General features: G+C 43.0%; 1 protein-coding gene across 1 annotated transcript in view; it reads right to left on the reverse strand.

Moving 5' to 3' along the window:
* Positions 1–19879, reverse strand: part of CHD8 (chromodomain helicase DNA binding protein 8) — a gene marked incomplete in the record, with an annotated part of 4119653 nt that overhangs the window by 1135516 nt on the left and 2964258 nt on the right. Inside the window, 1 exon segment of the mRNA XM_044057960.1 lies at positions 18365–18454. Within this exon segment, the coding sequence (XP_043913895.1) occupies positions 18365–18454 (90 nt within the window).

Consider the following 19879-nt stretch of genomic DNA (forward strand, 5'->3'; position numbering starts at 1 on the left):
CACTCACCTATGATGCCAGAAGATCTGAAGACTGCAGATTTACAGGGAGCACACTCATCTATGATGCTGGAAGGTCCGAAGACTGCAGGTTTACAGGTTGCCTGTGGTGCTGGAAGATCCAAAGTCTGAGGGTTTATGGATAGCACACTCACCTATGGTGCTGGAAGATCCGAAGACTGCGGGTTTACAGGTAGCACACTCACCTATGGTGCTGGAAGATCCGAAGACTGTGGGTTTACTAGTAGCACACTCACCTATGATGCTGGAAGATCCGAAGACTGCGGGTTTACTAGTAAAACACTCACCTATGGTGCTGGAAGATCTGAAGACTGCAGGTTTACAGGTAGCACACTCACCTATGGTGCTGAAAGGTCCAAAGACTGCAGGTTTACAGGTAGCATACTCTGCTATGGTGCTGGAAGATCTGAAGACTGCGGGTTTACAGGTAGCACACTCTGCTATGGTGCTGGAAGATCTGAAGACTGCGGGTTTACTAGTAGCACACTCACCTATGGTGCTGGAAGATCCGAAGACTGCTGGTTTTGCTCCCATTCTATACATCTGCATTTATTTATTTACTTATTTGACATTTGTTTACTAAAAAGGTCTGACTGGGACAATAAATATCCCATTTTCAATGGAGGCCCAGGGAGAAAAGCCCCGCATTGACATAATATGGTTACAGTAAGATAAAGTTACTGCAAAGCCTAATACAGAAGAACAACACATTAATCAACTAAAAAATTTAGCTCCAGTTAATGCATTATAAATCTATACATATATAGCGCAAATATTTGGATGGCTATTAAAAACTGCAACAGAACAAGTTGCAATTCATAGAGATGACAAACAAGAGTACACACACTGGAACAGAGATGACTAAATAATACAGCCTAGGCAAAAATATATTTAATCTTTGTCTAAGAAATAGATTTTACTAATTCCTTCTCTCTGAACGATGTCAGAGTATGCTGGTGGTGGAAGCAGGAAGGGAGGAACTTGTTCAGCCTGTGGTAGTGCAGGAGCAGAACCACGTTTTATTTAGGTGGCCTTTTAGTAGTAGTTTGAAACTGGAGAGGTTAGAGAGACCTAATTTGCAGAAGGATAGAACTCCATGTTTTAGTGACAGAGTATAAGGAGACAGTTTGGCCAGAGGATTTGTGGGGTTTATTTATACTGAGAGGATGTGATTCATTAGAATGAAAAAGTCTATTAGGGTGACAGGAATGGAGAACAGGAGTAAAAGCAGGGCAGTCATTGGTTTGTGAATAATGTTGTGTGTGGAGATTAAGCAGTGTCTGATCTAACTGGTGAGGCAGTTCAAGCCAATTCAAAGCCTTAAGGACAACATAGTAGTGGATTGCAGTATTGTTTGTTGATTGCAAATTGTGCAGCCTTATTGTAACATGCCTCCCGCTTATTTTTAGCCATAGCATGAAAGTTGATTAGGATGGTTGCATCATACAAGACAGATGGGAAAAGGTAGGTAGCAGCATCCATGTCTCCAATGGACACAGACAACCTGTAAATACTTCATCTCTAGCTTGTAAATGTTTCATTTCCCAAGCCCCTACTAACACTTATCAAGGGTATCAGAACTTCTCAGAGATTTGAGATCCATGGCTAGGCATAGAAAGCTCCTTGTGATCATTAGCCTAGTAAACGCCTATGAAGACTAGCTTTGGTGGTGCTGCTAAGGAAGGTTTTTTGTCCGTATTCATTTCCCAGTACTGAAACTTCAGTGCAGCATAAGTGGAGTGTTGCACTCCAGTATGTGACGAAGACGTACTTCAGAAAAGATGTTAAACAACAGGCCCCAAATGTCTGAGTTGGTGGAAACTCAATTGGATACAAGAGCCAATAGCCCTTATCAAAATGAACAAGTGTATTCTACTCTTTAATACAAATGCCACCAGGGACCGCTCCAGAAAAGAGGTTGCTGGCCTAGTGGGACATAACTAGTCAGTCAACAAAATAAAAGGAAGAAACTAAATAATAAAATAAAGGGTCTTCCTTGTTTCACTGAAGGCCTTAACACAGACTTAAAAAAAATGCAAGTCCAAAAAAAGTGGCAGACTTGTGGATTAAGGAAATTTTCTTGGCACTACCTTTACTAGTTAAAAGAATTACCAGCAGGAACAGCACAAAAACAATGGACTGGATTCTTCTTATCCAAGAATACACTGCAGAATCTTTTGTCTAGTGCATTGAGTTGTTCACTTAATAACCTAACTTTCTGAGCAGCATCTCACATTAAATAAAAAGACACATGCAATAGTCTTCTTTACGAAGAGAAAGTACTGTTGTGCAAAATCCTACCAAAACTTCAGATGTTCTTTTCTATATGCTGCTTTATCGATAACAAATGGGAGTCTGCTTCTGGGCGACTTGCGTACATCCGGCCATTTTACAAAAGATAGATACTACTGCGAAGGTGAGTGTGAAGTCCAGCGACTCTCTCTGCGGACTCTGGTCATAAACAGACATTGGGTACAAAACAGACGTCAGCACATACTTAATTCAGAACTGTATGCTACCGGAATAGGCGACTATGCAGTGCATATTCAGTAATCAGGCAAGTGTGAGGGGGAAGGCGGGTGGGAAACTATACAGCAACATAAAGGACATCTAAAGTTATGGTAAGATTTTACACAACGATACCATGTCCTTCTATTCATATGCTGCTGTATCCATAACATAAGGGAGAGTGCAAAAGCTCCTGTTATTAAGATCTGGGGGGAGGAATAGAAGCATCTTCCATAAAGCCATGCAGGATGGCTCTGGCAAAAACCTGCTCTGGCCCTAGAAATGATGTCCAACTTGTTTGGTGAAGGTATGGACAGAGGACCATGTAGCTTGCTTCTAAAATGACAGCTGTATCTACACCCTTAATGAAATCCCCAGAGGAGGACATTGCCCTAGTGGAGTGTGCTGTTACTGGTGCCTAGTGGAGTGTGCCTTTACTAGGAAAAGAAGCCTTCTGTAATGGGCTGTGCAGCAAAATGAGATGGTTTTACAAATCCAAGAAGATATGATTTGCTCTTGGGTGGTAGTAAACAAAGACCCTGTCCGATTTACAGATGGATTTGGTCTTGTCCCAATAGTATCCGAGTTGTCTATGTACATCCAAGGAGTGTAGGATCCTTTCAACAGGGTTTTGGGGTGAGGGGAAGAACGTTGGAAGGTTAACGGCCTGATTCAAGGAAAGTTCATTAACCACTCTGGGCATGAAGAATGGGTTAACTATGTAAACAAACCCTGTCCTTATGGGAAACTGTAAAAGGATGCGAGGCCACGAGGGCTTTCAGTTCAGAAACCCTTCTGGCTGAAGTAATGGCCACCAAGAGTATAGTTTTCTATGTACAGTATTGGAGAGAACAGTCTGGCTGGCTCAAAAGGTGATAGTGTCAACTTTTCCAGGACAAAATTTACATCCCAAGGAGGAGGAATGGGCTTCCTTGGAGGTCTAAGGTGCAGAACCCCCTTCAAAAATAGCTTAACTTCTAGCCTAGAAGCCAGATATGGTAAGTGAAAGGCATGCTGAGATGGGAGATAAGAGGGTCTTAACTGAAGAAGACAGTCCAGACTTCATCAATACACACAGGTAGGACAACACCACTGCAGGTTCTACTACCAGTGGTTGAAAATTGTGTTTTTCACATCAGACAGAAAATCTCTTCCACTTATAATGATATGAAAGCCAGCAGCCTAACCCCTCTTAACTTCCTATCTCCATTCTCCCCCCTCACCTAGTTCCCTGACTTCTTGAGCTCCCCTCTCCCTTCGGTCTACGCCTGACCTGGGACTGCCCTGGTGCACTACAGTGCAGTTCTGCATTTGTCCACTAGATGGCAACCTCTCCCCACTAATATCTACTTCAATTCTCTTACTCTAACATTCTCTTCAAACTCTCACTTTTCTTTCTTCCCTCTTTCTCTCTTATAACATTCTAGCCCATTCTACCCACTTAAAACTCTACCCACTAACTCCAGGTTCCCTCTACTTACCTTTCTGCTTTTCAACACACCACTGATAGGTTTTCGATCCTCTCCTGATCCCTATGGCTCTGCTCCCTCCTCTCTCCCTCCCCCTCTCTCCTCCTCATACCCATCTTATAATTCCTTCCTTAGCTATCAGAGTTACCTCTGACATTACAACGCTGCACACTCTTGGCCTCCTTCCATCTCCCTATCTCCTCATCTCGCCCTCTCTTCCTCATATTTAATTTACTGCCTTGCCCAGGATACCCCTATCTTCTACTACCCAGCCATACTCCTGGGACTATCCCCACTTCCTAACTGCCTCTATCTACCATATACTCTGACTCATCCATGTGATACTACTACATCTCACCACCTAGCTGCATTGGAAATGCAGCCTTTCCGGTCTGTACCTGACTATCCTTATTCCTGCCCCTCCCCCCTCCTCCCGAACTTCCTCCTGGAAGTTTTTAAAGTCCTTCTATAACTCTGGGCGCCATTTTTAAACTCGCCCGTACCAGGCTGCTGTGCGTCCTTGGCTGAGCACCTACACCTTCAGTAAGTTACCTATTTGTTCTTTATATTTGCTGTATCCATTGTTTATGCTTTTATTATTTACTAGTTAAAGTTAAAACAACAGTTTTTACTCTATATTGGTTATTGCCTGTGCCGGTAACTGAATTTGCTACTCCCTGCACTCCGTTTTGTTTTACTAAGCTATCAGGAATGTCCCTGGTCTAATGCTTTAAAGCTAATTAAAGAGCGTATGTCTCTGTATTGTTATCAAAAGCTGCGACTATCGTCTCAATGAGTGCACTGCTTCTGTAACTCAAATAATATAGAGATTGCGAGTATAATTGTTATTGTAACGAAACTGCCATATTAAGGGTCTCATAGTGCTTGCTAGACTTTGCCTGTATTGCGACCTAACATTTCTAATTAGCGGTGTACATTTTAAACTCTGAATAGTGTTGAAGCACAAAACAGTTTGGTTTTCCGCGACTGTTCCTCGCCTATTTAGTTGTGCCTACTTGTTAAACGGACAATTTAGAGCTTGGATTCTGTTTATATGCATAAGTGTTTCACTAGCTTACTGCTTTGAACCACAGGATACTGCCCTGCCTCAGTACCATTGCTTATTTGTACAACTGAATGTTTTTATGTTTGGATACTGTTTTACTGCATAATACTTCAGACGCTGTTTTAAAAATGTGTTAAACACTGCAACATTGCCCGCCTTTTTAAAATAGAACCTTTGTGTGAAACGGAGTGTTCGTCTAACGCTTCTAGCTCTCTAGAGGCTTGTTACTGCTTAAAAGTACCTTGGGTGTACCAGAGCGTTCGTACAACGCTTCTAGCCTTTAGAGGTTGTAATACTGTTTAGAAGTACCTTTGTATACAGCGGAGCGTTCATATAACGCTTCTAGAGGTCTGAAACTGTTCAACTATGTAATTACTCCTGACGGTGTCTAACTGCTTTAAACACAGTGACATCGCCCAGCTATAGAAGAACCTGTGTACAAAACGGAGTCTCATATATGCTTCTGATCTACCTTAAATGTACTCTGCCAACGGCAACCATTATATGTTGGAATTTAAAAAAAGTGCCCCACTCTGTTAAATTGCTCCCTTTAAGGCTGTTCAAGGCCATTTAAGGATAGCAAATTGTAATACTGTGCAGTGTAGACGTGTGTACTGTTTTACTCCCTACAACTGTTTTCGTCTCAATCTATTTCCCAATGTGATTTACTGTGTTTCAGTGCTACTAATAATTGTTGATTCTTCTGCTTGTGCACTAGGGATACTATGTTAATTACCACTACAACTTATTTCTCACTTTTCTCTTGTTCTCCAGCTTTCACCCCGACTTTCCCCTTGTGATTACACCTCGGTGGACTCCTTCACCCAAACTATTACTCTACATCCTCAGCCAATTGCTCAAAGCATTTCAACAATCCCTGCTGACTCTACCAAGGTTCTCCTTAGAGGAATTCAAGGAAGTATGTGTACTTGCTGCCTAGCCGATATTCCATAGTCTGCAGCCCTGCTAGGTGTTCTGTTTGCTCACAGCCAGGAAAGCCAGCAGCCTAACCCCTCTTAACTTCCTATCTCCATTCTTCCCCCTCACCTAGTTCCCTGACTTCTTGAGCTCCCCTCTCCCTTCGGTCTACACCTCACCTGGGACTGCCCTGGTGCACTATGGTGCAGTTCTGCATTTGTCCACTAGATGGCATCCTCTCCCCACTAATATCTACTTCAATTCTCTTACTCTAACATTCTCTTTAAACTCTCACTTTTCTTTCTTCCCTCTTTCTCTCTTATAACATTCTAGCCCATTCTACCCACTTAAAACTCTTTTTCTTTCTTCCCTCTTTCTCTCTTATTGCATTTTAGTCCAATCTACCCACTAACTCCAGGTCCCCTCTACTTACCTTTCTGCTTTTCAACACACCAATGATAGGTTTTCGATCCTCTCCTGATCCCTTTGGTTCTACCCACTCCGTTCGCCCTGCGGGCTCACTCCGCTCCCCTACCCTGCCCCCAAATCTCACCCGCCCCCAGCACCTCTACCTTTATCTCCCCATAACCACACCCCCCATATTACTAACCTATCATTCTCCAATACTCTACAAACACCCATTCCTGCTCCATCCCATTTTAGACCATTCTTCAATACTCTGGAAACACCATCTCCTCTTCCCTCCAACACTAATTTAATTTACATTCCATAGACATATCACCAAACTACTTATATTCCTTTACTATCACACTCCCACTCCCATAACACTTCACCACCTATCCTTCGTAACTCTCTCACTATAAACTCCATTTAGACACTAATAGCTCTCACATACAATTTCTCTCTCACCTCCACATACAATTTAATCAACTACTTAAGAACTACACTTCGCTCCACTTCATCATGCCTTCAAAACCCACATTCTTCTTCTCCTCCTTCTTACTAACTCTACTACTTACCTTAACCTATCTCTACCTCCTCACACAGCCCAGTTATTCCTACCACTCCCAATCCTTCCATGTAACTAACCATCTTACCCCTTCACTAACACACTTATACATCCCAATCTCGCCCCATCTTTGCCCTATAATAAACATTCTACTTTTCCCATTTAAACTCATACCCACCCAGAAACAGTCTACCCATTTAACCATCTCTAAATCCTATAAAAACACCATAGAACTAAATCTATTCTCAAGACTGTGCATATACTTCACCAACTCAAATATATATTCCATTACCAACCTTTTATCAGGCGATATCCATCCTAACCCTGGCCCCTCCACCTCAACAATTAAAGACAAATCCATACTACTCACTGCCCTAAACTCTCAAAGTATAGTTAACAAAATCCCAAACCTGCATGCCTGGCTAACACATCATAAACCTGACATCCTATCCATATCAGAAACATGGTTAAAACCCCATATAAAAGACTCAGAAATACTCCCACCAAACTATTCTATTATCAGAAGAGATAGGTCTCACAAAAAAGGGGGGGGAGTAGCTCTCCTCTACTCAACTTCCCTGTCAATCACTCCCTATAACAAACCTACTCCTCAATTTAATAACGCTGAACTACTCTTAACACTACTTCAAGTTAATAAACACAAATACATATGTATAGCCACACTCTACATCCCCCCAGGAGATATTTCCACACTCGAAGACATACTCTCCTGGCTTACCAACATTAGCTATGAAACAATAATCTTAGGGGACATGAAAATTAACTGGGCCGCAATTCGGTCTCCCATTAACCCACTTAACATTAACCTACATAATTTTACACAACTAATCATCTCTATAACACACCAAACAAAAAACCTCTCCAGTGGCAGTATCCTGGACTGGATCTTAGTCTCACATCCCCACTATTTCGCCAGTAGTGGAACTCTTCCAGATCCACTTGGTGACCACATACCCACTTTCACTCACCGGCTCCCCCTACTCCCACACTGCACCCAAAACTATATTACAATCCGTAATCATAAAAACTTTAACCCATCTACCTTTAATAACTCCCTAAAAGCAATAAACTGGAATTGTCTAAAAATACTACCCTTAGATAATGCTGTTGCCCACTTCAACACCACATTCTTAGAACTACTAGACCTCCATGATCCTCTAAGAACAAAAAGAATAAAAACCAAAACCGCCCCTTGGCTTACCAAAAATACACTAGCAACAATGAAGCAAAGAGATAAAGCCTGGACAAAGTACCAGAAAAATAACCCCCCCCCCCCATTCACAATGAATATAAAACACTTAGAAACAGGGTAAAAAAGCTGATCATCTCTGATCGACAAAATTATTTCTCCATTCTCCAAAGCAATAACAAAACAAATCCTCAGAAATTCTGGAAAGGCATCTCCACCCTACTTAATCCCAGTAAGCCTGTTTCCCCCACCCCGGACCCTAATGCCCCAGATATCGACTTAGCTACTCAATTCAACTCTTTTTTTCATTGAATCTATCTCCAAATTAACTTCTTCCTTCTCTAACACACTCTCAAACTCTCCTCCTTACCCCCCACCAACACTCCACCCAGCACTACTACCTCTCCCCCACCCATATCTACTAAATCTTTGCCATCCACCTCCTCTCCTACTCTCATTCCCTCATCTTCCTCACCCCCTTTACCAACCACCCCCTCTCCTACTACCTCTTCCTCCTCACCCCCTTTACCAACCACCCCCTCTCCTACTACCTCTTCCTCCTCATCATCTTCACCCCACAACACCCCCTCTCCACACTTTCCTCCATTCTCATTAAAACCTATACCCACTTCTACCATACAAAAACTCCTCCAGAAACTAAAACCATGTACCAATGCCCCTGATGATATCCCTTCCTACTTTCTTAGCATAGCTGCTGAAGCAATTGCTTACCCCATTAGCATACTAATCAATCGCTCAATCCAAGAAAGCATAGTTTCCCAAATATGGAAAAAAGCCTTTATCATACCTTTACATAAAGGTGGCAATAATAACAGTGTTACTAACTTCCGCCCCATTGCTATCCTGTCCCCCCATTTCTAAACTCCTTGAAAAGTGTATCCAACTTCAACTCCTACCATATCTCATAGATAATCACCTACTATCTCCCACACAACACGGATTCAGACCTAATCACAGCACTATGACAGCTCTCCTCTACTTCCTCGAAACTGTAAATAAAGCCCGGGACTCTGGCCTTACTGTCTCTACCCTTCTACTCGACCTCTCTAAAGCCTTTGATACTAAATCACATAACCTGCTTCTAATCAAACTCTCAAACTTAACCTATCTCCCCCATCAATGAACTGGTTCTCCAGCTACTTATCCAACAGATATCAAGCAGTAAAATGGAAAAAGGCAACCTCCACATTCCTTAACACCCCAAATGGAGTCCCCCAAGGCTCCATATTAGGTCCACTCCTCTTCAACATATTCACAAATTATTTCCACAAGGCGATCCCTCTTTCCAACATAATCCAATATTTATTTAATTTATTTATTTATTTATTTATTTATTTAACATTTGTTGACCGGGAATGTCCGACTAGGTTCCACAGATCCTGTTTTCAGCGGAGGCCCGGGGAGAAATGCTCCAAATGCATGTCTTTATGCAGATGATTCTACCATTATCTGCACTGCCACATCTATCCCAACACTCCTAACGCTAACTCAGGATGCTTTTTCTACCACTGAACAATGGATGAAAACAAATCAACCAGCACTCAACGCCTCTAAAACCAAATTAATGATATCCACCCCCACTAAAGTCAACTCTTTTAATACAAAGACATTCTCTATCAACAGTCAAAATAACACTTAGCTAGAATTGGTGACAGAGACAAAATTGCTAGGAGTCCAAATTGATAACCAACTAAAATTCAACTCCCATCTACAAATAAATATCAAAACAAACCATCAAAAACTAGGGATGCTCTATCGACAAAATCACTATCGTACAACTGCCACTAAAATCACTCTCTCTACTTCCTTTCTAATTCCATCCCTTCTCTACGGAGCTCCACTTCTAACTAATCTACAAACCTCCCTGAAAACACAACTTTCCTCTTGCTACAACAAAATTGCAAAATTCGCTACCAGCCAAAAGTCCTCAACCCACCACTGTTTCTCTCTCCAACAATTAAAATGGCTAGAACTACCCAGTCATCTCACCTATACTCAACTATCCCTCACACATAAGCTTATTCTCAACCCCTCCCTCTGTCCCTCCCTGTCTTCTGTATTTAAAATGCACATACCTGACAGAATATTAAGGTCTAACAACCAAAATCTATTAGAAGTGTATAAACCAACCCGTCCCCCTGGCAAAAATCTTCTATCACATGGCCTAGCTCGACTCTGGAACTCTCTACCTCCATCTATCCGTATCACCTGTAACCATTTTATTTTCAAAAAATCTCTTCACTCACATATTCTATCTCAGTGGGAATGCTCTTGCTCCCACCCCTCATAACTAATACGGGGTATTTCCTTTTTATTTCCTTTTCCTTTCCTTTCTCCTGCTTATACCCTTGATTTCACTCTAACATTTCTCCTAACTCTTATATTATTATTACTATAGTATCTGCAAGAATATACTACACTATACCTCATAAGTGTAGGACTCTTAATATGTAATGACTTCTTATTTTTAATTGTAAAATCCTGTTTAATCTGCTTCTCATATAAGTTTTAACTCTTGTTGAATTAATTGTAATTGTTTGTTTATTATCTACTGTCTACTCAAATTTTCTTTACAATGTCTAAACATGTCTAAGAACCTATTGTAACCTAAAATGTCTGGAGCTTTTCTCCCCAGGACTCCACTGAAAACGGGTTCATCTTGGTCCAATGGACTATCCTGGTAAACCAACTGCAAATAAATAAATAAATAAATAAAATAAAGCACGTCCTCCATGTATAGGTGTCTGAAGGGAATCAATGCCCTATCAGCCACAAAGTAAGATTCAGAGTGGACAGTTCTGGGTCTAAGAGCATTACCTTCTCCTGTGTGCGTAGGTCCATCGGGTGGGGTAACTTGTGGTGATTGCTCTTGGCTAGATGGTGTAATAGGGGGAAACAATGCTGCCTTGGCCAATAGGGGGTCACAAACAAGATTTGTGATTTTTCTTTCTGAATTTTCTGCAGACCTTTTTGTATGAGTGGGAAAGGGGGGGGGAAGCATAAGTGTACATCTCCTTCCAAGGGAATGAAAGAGAATCCAGCCTCCATGCGTCGGGATGTGGTACCCTGGAATAAAAGGTTGGAAACTGTTCATGGGGAAGCAAACATATCCACATCCGGAATACCCCATCGATGGACCACATCCAGAACACATCCCTGTTTAGCATCCATTCGTGTGATTGAGTCACGATCCTGCTTAGAATATCTGACATCACATTCTCAGCTGAAGGTATGTAGATGGCTAGGATGTTGACCTATGTCTGTAGGGCAATTTCTCACACCTGCAGAGCTAACCTGCACAGGAGAAAGGACCTTGTCCACCCCTGTTTGTTGATGTACCACAGTACAGTGGTATTGTCTGTATACCACCGCAGCGTGCCTGACAGGATATGATCCTTGAAAATGTGGAGGGCTAATATCAAGGTTCTCATCTACTTGATACTGATGCACTCACTGTGTTGGGTCAGGGTCCACAAGTTTTTCACTTTCCGTTCTCCAAAGGTTGCTTCCCATCCTGTGTCTGAAGCATCTGTAAACAGGTCCTGACCGGGGGGGCAGGCTTGGGTTGGCATTTATCTGTGCTATCCACCAAATCAATTCCTGGAAAGGCATAGAAACATGGGAACCATGAACTTCAGAGGGTGCAGGTATTGTTTCTAGACTGTTCAAGTACCAATGGAATTTCCTCATGTGAAGCTTTGCAAGGGGTACCATGGGGATGGTGGGGGGTCATGAATCACAGGAGCCTGAAAAACTCCCTGACCAACAGGGCTTTGAAAGGGAGTAACCCTTCAAAATAAGAAGTGAGGGACAACATTTTTCCTGGGGGACAATAGGGCCATCATTTTTTCTGTTAGGATCCTGCATCCCAGGAACACATGATCCTGTGAGGGTATCAGGGATGATTTCTGGAGGTTTATGGTGAACCCCAGACTTTTTAAGAGGGAAATAGTGAAGTCTAGGTGTCATAAGACCAATTAAACTGACAGGGCCTGGATCAGGATATCGTCCGAAAAGGGGAATAGTTGGATCCCCCCGTGTTCTGGCAAAGGCAATAACTGGTGAAAGGCACTTTGTGAACACTCTTGGGGCCATAGAGAGCCCAAATGGCAAAGCACAGAACTGACAGTGTGCAGAACTCATTGAGAAGCAGAAGAATTTCCTGAAGCGGGGATGGATTGGGATGTGTAAGTATGCATCCTTTATATCTAAGGATACCAGGAAGGCCTGGAGAAGGATCAGAGGAAGAAGGGTAGGAAGAGTGAGCAGCCAAAAGCACGGTACCCGGAGGAAGGTGTTGAGATGCGACAAATCCAAGATTAGTCACCAGGGACCTTCTGTCCTGGGAACCAGTAAAATCCCTTTCCTCTTACATGAGGAGGTACCTCTTAAATTGTGCCTTGGGCGAGAAGTTACTGCAGAACAAGAGGAAAGGAAGCCAGTTGGTCTTGAGGGGGTTGTGGAATGCCTTTGGAGTAGGTCTGGTTTCCCATACCATGAAGTATCCCAGTTTTATAATGAGAGGACCCAAGAGTCCTGGGTGAGCGGTTTCCAAACAGGGAAGGACAGGGAGAGACACATGGAGAAAAGGGTGTCTGGATTCAATGCCTGGTAGTCACAGGCTACCAGGATTAGCCTGAAAGGGTAGTCTGGGAACAGGAGTAGAGGGAGCAGACCTAAAGGTAGTCTGTGTCCTGAAATCTTTTTTGCTTTTGGGTGGCATCTGTTTGGCAGGCCTTCTCACAAAGGAGGTTTTGGCTGGATAGTTCCTTAGAAAGTGTGGAACCAGGGAGAAAAAAATGTCTTAGATCCTACAGCTCCTTACCCTTCTCCTGAAGGGCCTTGAAACGTTCAGCAGCTGCTGAACCAAACAAAGCTTTGCTGTCCAAGCGAGCATCCATGAGTTTAGACTTGATGTCAATAGGGAGAGGCTGCAACCTAAGCCAGGAGGAGTATCTCCTAATGACAGACTCAGAGGCAGCAGCTCTAGATGAGGCCTCTACTGCATCACAGCTGCACTTGCTAGAGTGCTAAGTTACTTGAGTGCAGGAATTCAGGAGAGTAGAGAATTTTGCCTTGGCCAGGGAGGTCACCCAACTGTTTAGCCACATCAGAAAGAAGACCCAGTGATGTTTGACCATGCGAGTCTGGTAGTTAATGGGTGTCACTGCTAAAGTAGCAAATGTATAGACTTTTGTGTCTATGCGCTCCATTAATCTGCTCTCCTTGTCAGAGGGAAGCGGAAGGGAGTAATTTGGAGGTTTTATCTGCAGCCACAGAAATGGTGGAAGAATCTGCATAAGTAGCCTTGAAAAGAAATTTAGCAACTTCAGGGACTTTGCAAAACCTGTCTGGGCACTTGGGTGCAGGAGGTTGGGAATCCAGAATTTTAGAAGCAGCCAGGAAAGCATCCAAGAAGGCAGGATGCACTGGAGGGACTGTGGATAGGTTAGCGAACTCCATTCGTAAAAGGTCATAACAACTCTTCTGAGTCTCAGTTACCTGGCAGTCCCACTTAAAAATGTCTTTCATCTGTACAACAGTTTTCCTAAAGGTAATGTCTTCCCCTGGGGAATCTGTGTCACTGGACTCCTCGTCTGTGGAAGCGTACCCCAGATGGGATTCAATTTGTGAAGTGTAAGTAAGGAATTCATCCCCTGATGAATCCTCTTCTTCAGTAGAAATGTCAGTAAAAGGTTTACCCTTAGGGGTAGCTGCAGTAGGGGCCTGGACCAGAGCAGATGCCTGGCATAACATAAGGAATATGTTTAGAAGGCTCTGAGTAAAGGCTTGACAGTCAAGGAGCCTGGTCAGAGGGTGCAGACGTTGGGGAAGGAGCAATATGCTTAGTCCTTTGCTTCTGTTTGTGGGTCTCCAACGCAGATGTGTCAGACATGCAATGCAGTGACAGATGCTGGGAGGCACTCCACAATATCCAAAGAAACATCCTCATGAACTACAATATGAGAAACCCCAAGCGAGCCCTGAATGATCACCCAGAATGATACCACAGTACAAGGACAAATTGATCGACTTCAACAATTGGCTAAGCTTCTGGTGTCATTCTAAGGGTATCCAGTATCTGTCTGCCTGGGATGACATGATCGACAGACCACGATGCTTTGCCAGAAATGGCATGCACCTGTCGCCCCTTGGGATTCTGGATACCGGCTAAGGCTGTTGCCATCCCTATAGTGCCTTTTTAGGCAAGTTTCAAATGACACATTCACCACCGTAACAGGTACAATAAAGCAAAATCTGAGGGTAATGCTACTCAATGCTAGAAGTCTAAACCTCAAAATGCATTCACTTGAGGCACTCCTTAAAATGGAGAACATCGACATCTGTGCAGTGACAGAGACCTGGTTCAAGGCTCCAGAGAGCACACCTGCATTACCAGGCTATAATTCATACCACACCTTTCGGTCACCTAACCTGGACCAAAACACTAAAGGGGGAGGTGTGTCCATATTCATTAAGGATAGCCACACCTCCAGGCTAGTTGCTCAGCATAATGCATCTGAGATTATCCAAGTGCAACTAACTCTGGGCGAGACTGCAATCCAAATTGTAACTCGCTACAGATCCCCCACCATGCTACAGGAATCCCACTAATTTCTTGATACAGTGGAAAATATAAGGGTACAACCCAACACCCTAATAATGGGCGATTTCAACTACCCCACCATTAACTGGGAAAACTACTCATGTACCAACTCTTTTGCTCAATGTTTTCTGGAATTCATAAATTACAACGCCTTGGATCAACTTATCCACACCTCCACCAGGGGCAGCAATATCGTAGACCTGGTCATTACCAACACGGGCAACACCATACCACACCAGAGGTCAATTCCTCATTGGTCAGATCAGACCACAAGCTAATCAGCCTAGACATCCACATCCCGCCCCCACCCTCCATTAAGGAAACCACCGTAAAACATTTCTCCAAAGTCAGCTTCATGCTTCTTAAGACAGAAGTGGCAAACTTCATGACACCCATGCAGATGGACAATAGAGGTACGACTGCTGAATCCTACACAAATGCACTTTATAAGCACTTACACGAGTGCATGGATCGTGTTATTCTTAACAGAACCAAGATGCTATTCTCCAAAAAAGGAAGCTAATCTGGTGGTCCCCTGCCATAAACAAACTCAACAACAGAAGAAAATTTGCAAAAAAGAGTAAAATCCCATGACTGGAGGAACTCCCTGCTCAGCCTCAGTAAGAAGCTGAGATCACTCATAAAATCCTCAAAAGCTAGTTATGAAAACAAAATTGGCACTGATTCTAAAGACAACCACAAAGCATTCTATAGCTATGTCAAGAATCTCAATGGCAACACTCAGATCTGCTCTGAGTTACAACACAATGGCACTAAATATACAGAACCAACTGATATTGCCAGCATCCTGGCAGACAGGTTCAGTGCTAACTTTACCCCCCTCACCCCCTAAATGGCCCATCTCTATACTGGAAGAATGCAAATTTCCTGTAATCATGGCTACACAGGTAAAAAACACACTCTCCAAAGGCAAGAACCCAGCATCCATGGGACCTGACAACATCCCAGGCTGCATTCTACATGAACTACAGAATTAACTGGCACCCCACCTAAGCACCATGTTCAATCATAGCCTCATCTCAGGCTTTGTGCCCACTGAATGGTGCACAGTGACAGTTATCCCACTCCACAAAGGGGGAGCCTCCAAGGACCCCGGTAACTACTGCTCCATTAGCCTAACGAGCCTGGTCTGCAAGGCCATGGAACTTATAATCATGGAACTTATAAACAAAGACATTGGTAATTTCCAAACTCTGGACCCCACCCAGCTAGTGTTTGTAAAAGGCAGATCATGTCTCCTAAACCTGACAGACTTCTTTGAAGCAGTCACCAAAGCTGTAGACGAGGGTAAGGTGGTTCAGACAGCCTATCCAGATCTCGCCAAGGCTTTTGACAATATCCCCCACTCTAGCATTATAGACAAACAAACTAGGTATAAATCCCTATGTCAGAAGATGGGTTGCCAACTGGCTCAATGACAGAACCCACACTGTGACATTAGCAGACTCCAAATCCGACTTCAGACCAGTGACAAGTGGAGTACCACAGGGTTCAGTCCTGGGTCCCCTCCTGTTTGGAATCTACTTTTCTGAAGTCCAGGCTAAGGTGGTCTTTGGCTAATGAAGTTCGCAGATGACTGCAAACTAGGAGCCATAATCGAAACTCCTAACGATGTGGACATCCTACAAAAGGTCATCACTGAGACAGATGCCTGGTGTGAAAGCCATGGCCTCAAGCTCAATGCCAGAAAGTGCATTGTCATCCCCTTTGGTGGAAACTCTGTACCCATGAGCTACCACATAGGTGGTAGTCTACTTAACACCGAAAGTGTGCTAAGAGACCTTGGGACGCAGGTGGACAGTAGTCTGTCCTTTGATAATCACATCGCCACAGTAGTCAGGAAATCCTTCTACGTGGCACACCTAATCACAAAACGTTTCTCATCCAGGAAAAAGAGGTCATTGTTCCCATCTACTTGTCACTCATTAGACCCATTATAGAGTACAGCGTCCCTTTTGGTATGTACCTCACAAGACAGCTACAACTGGAAAGGTCACAGAAATACCTCACAAAGAGGATTACCAGCCTCAAACAGATGCCCTACGCAGAATGTCTCAAAAAACTCCAGCGTTACTCCATCGCATATCGCCTCCTCAGAGGCAATCTCTGCCTAACATACAAAGCTATGTCAAACCCAGGGCTGTTGGACATGCTCCACTGAAAGAAATCCTAATCCCTCCGAGCTATACGCTCTAGGGACCTAAACCTTGTCACCACAACAAACAGAACATGCTGGAGGGACAGATTCCTGTCTTAGAGACTTCCCATACTCGAACAAACTACCTAGCTATACCAAACAAAGCTCCTCATTACCATCTTGATGATTGGATGGGAAATAGGAATTTCATCGCAGGGATCGCCTCTGTGGCTCTGCTCGACAGGGGCACATGAAACTTTTCTTGGGTGGCGAAAGCCAGGGTACCTTTTTGGCTAGGCTTATATAGGCCCTGGGGCCGATAGCCTAGTACCTACCTACCTCTGAACCTATGGAAATGATGAGCCTAGCCCCCCGCCCCCCATGCCCGATTCAAACACCTGCAACTCCATCTGGGATGTGCCAGTGGCTTCTGATAGCCTCCTCCTGGGTACCCGCCAAAGAAAAATCCGAGGATTCCAGCTCAGACTCTGGGCCTTCACTGGCCACAAGAAGTACGGCTGGAATAGAGGGTGCAGCAGTCGGATCAGGCCGTGATTCTCTGGCCTTTTTAACGGCCGGCTCATCCGTGGTACCCAACATCAGATCCATTTCTTTAGTCAGACGTTTCAGTCACTGGTTCTCTAAGTAAAGTTTTAAAGCTGCAAGATGACTCCTTAGGGTTTTAGGGATGAAGGTCTCACAGATTTCACAAGAAATATGGTTGTGTTCTTCACCTAAACAAAACAGGCAGAGCTCATGTGAGTCTTTATGTAGAATCTGCCTTCCACATCTACACTTGCCCTTTCTACCTGACATGAAAACCCAAAACAGTAGCAAAACATAGTCAAAATCCCCTATGGGGTACTTATCTGAAATCGGACAACACAGGATCACTTTTCCAAAGGAGTGACGACCAGAGCTGGCAGTCACACTGGCTGCAGAAAAGTTCTGGGGCAGGTGCGTGCTGATGTCCATTTTGTACCCGATGTTTATGACCGATGTCCACAGAGACAGACAAGGGATGTCACAAGCACCTTCGCAGTAGCAGCTATCTTTTGTAAAATGGCCAGATGTCCACGAGTCGACCAGAGGCAGACTCCATGTTATGGATACAGCAGCATATGAATAGGAGGACACCACAGTCTTCACTCATTAGCCTCTTCAGAAAGCAAGTCTTTAAGTTACCTTCTTATTTCTAATACCTGTAGTGTTTAAAATGTTAAACCCTGACAAATGATATACAGAACTTCTATTGCAGCACTTCTAGATCCAGGTGTCATATACTAGAAACTGCAAGCATGGTCATGAATTAACTTTTAGCAGTTAAAACCCCACGATGTTAACCTTTCATAGTGAGCTAAAATGACTACTCGAACTCCATCAGGCATTACAAAGTGCAACATAAAAATCTGCCCTTACTTGGCATGAACTCCATTAAGGACCTTCTGTGCCTGGTCTCCAATCACTTCCTGTCTGAGGTAGTACAGCATCCGAACTCGCAAAAGGACCCTAGAACAAAAAGACAAAACAATTCAATAGACAACTTAGTCATATGCAATGTAAGATTCTGTTTTTTTTTTTTTCAAATGATTACTTTTATACTTTGTAATTATGAAATGCTTCACAGTACAAAGTTCAAAGGTTCATAGGTAGGTATTAGGCTATAGGCCCAAGGGCCTAAGTAAGCCTAGCCAATAAGGTTCCCTGGATTACACCACCCAAGAAAGTTATTTTCCTGTGTGAAAAAGTTGAACTCCAAATACCAAAATAAAGTGACAAAAAAAATAAAACACGAGTCAAAGTTGCAAGCAAAACCACCAGTCACTCACAGCTGCAGGCAATAAAAGTCTCCAGATTTTAAACACAAATCCAGTAAAAACTCACAGCTGCAGGCAATAAAAGTCTCCTGATTTTAAACACAAATCCAGTAAATAACTCGGCTGCAGGCAATAAAAGTCTCCAGATTTTAAACACAAATCCAGTGTAGAGTCAAATCCAGTAAAAAAACTCAGCTGCAGGCAGTAAAAGTCTCCAGATTTTAAACACAAATCCAGTAAATAACTAGGCTGCAGGCAATAAAAGTCTCCAGATTTTAAACACAAATCCAGTGTAGAGTCAAATCCAGTAAAAAAACTCAGCTGCAGGCAGTAAAAGTCTCCAGATTTTAAACACAAACCCAGTAAAAACTCACAGCTGCAGGCAATAAAAGTCTCCTGATTTTAAACACAAATCCAGTAAATAACTCGGCTGCAGGCTATAAAAGTCTCCAGATTTTAAACACAAATCCAGTAAATAACTCGGCTGCAGGCAATAAAAGTCTCCTGATTTTAAACACAAATCCAGTAAATAACTCGGCTGCAGGCTATAAAAGTCTCCAGATTTTAAACACAAATCCAGTAAATAAATCGGCTGCAGGCAATAAAAGTCTCCAGATTTTAAACACAAATCTAGTAAATAACTCGGCTGCAGGCAATAAAAGTCTCCCGATTTTAAACACAAATCCAGTAAATAACTCGGCTGCAGGCAATAAAAGTCTCCTGATTTTAAACACAAATCCAGTAAATAACTCGGCTGCAGGCAATAAAAGTCTCCAGATTTTAAACACAAATTCAGTAAATAACTCGGCTGCAGGCAATAAAAGTCTCCTGATTTTAAACACAAATCCAGTAAATAACTCGGCTGCAGGCAATAAAAGTCTCCAGATTTTAAACACAAATCCAGTAAATAACTCGGCTGCAGGCAATAAAAGTCTCCTGATTTTAAACACAAATCCAGTAAATAACTCTGCTGCAGGCAATAAAAGTCTCCTGATTTTAAACACAAATCCAGTAAATAACTCGGCTGCAGGCAATAAAAGTCTCCAGATTTTAAACACAAATCTAGTAAATAACTCGGCTGCAGGCAATAAAAGTCTCCAGATTTTAAACACAAATC

The sequence above is a fragment of the Protopterus annectens genome, chromosome 16.part0 (assembly GCF_019279795.1).
Source record: "Protopterus annectens isolate FY-2018-M chromosome 16.part0, PAN1.0, whole genome shotgun sequence".
Taxonomy (NCBI): domain Eukaryota; kingdom Metazoa; phylum Chordata; order Ceratodontiformes; family Protopteridae; genus Protopterus; species Protopterus annectens.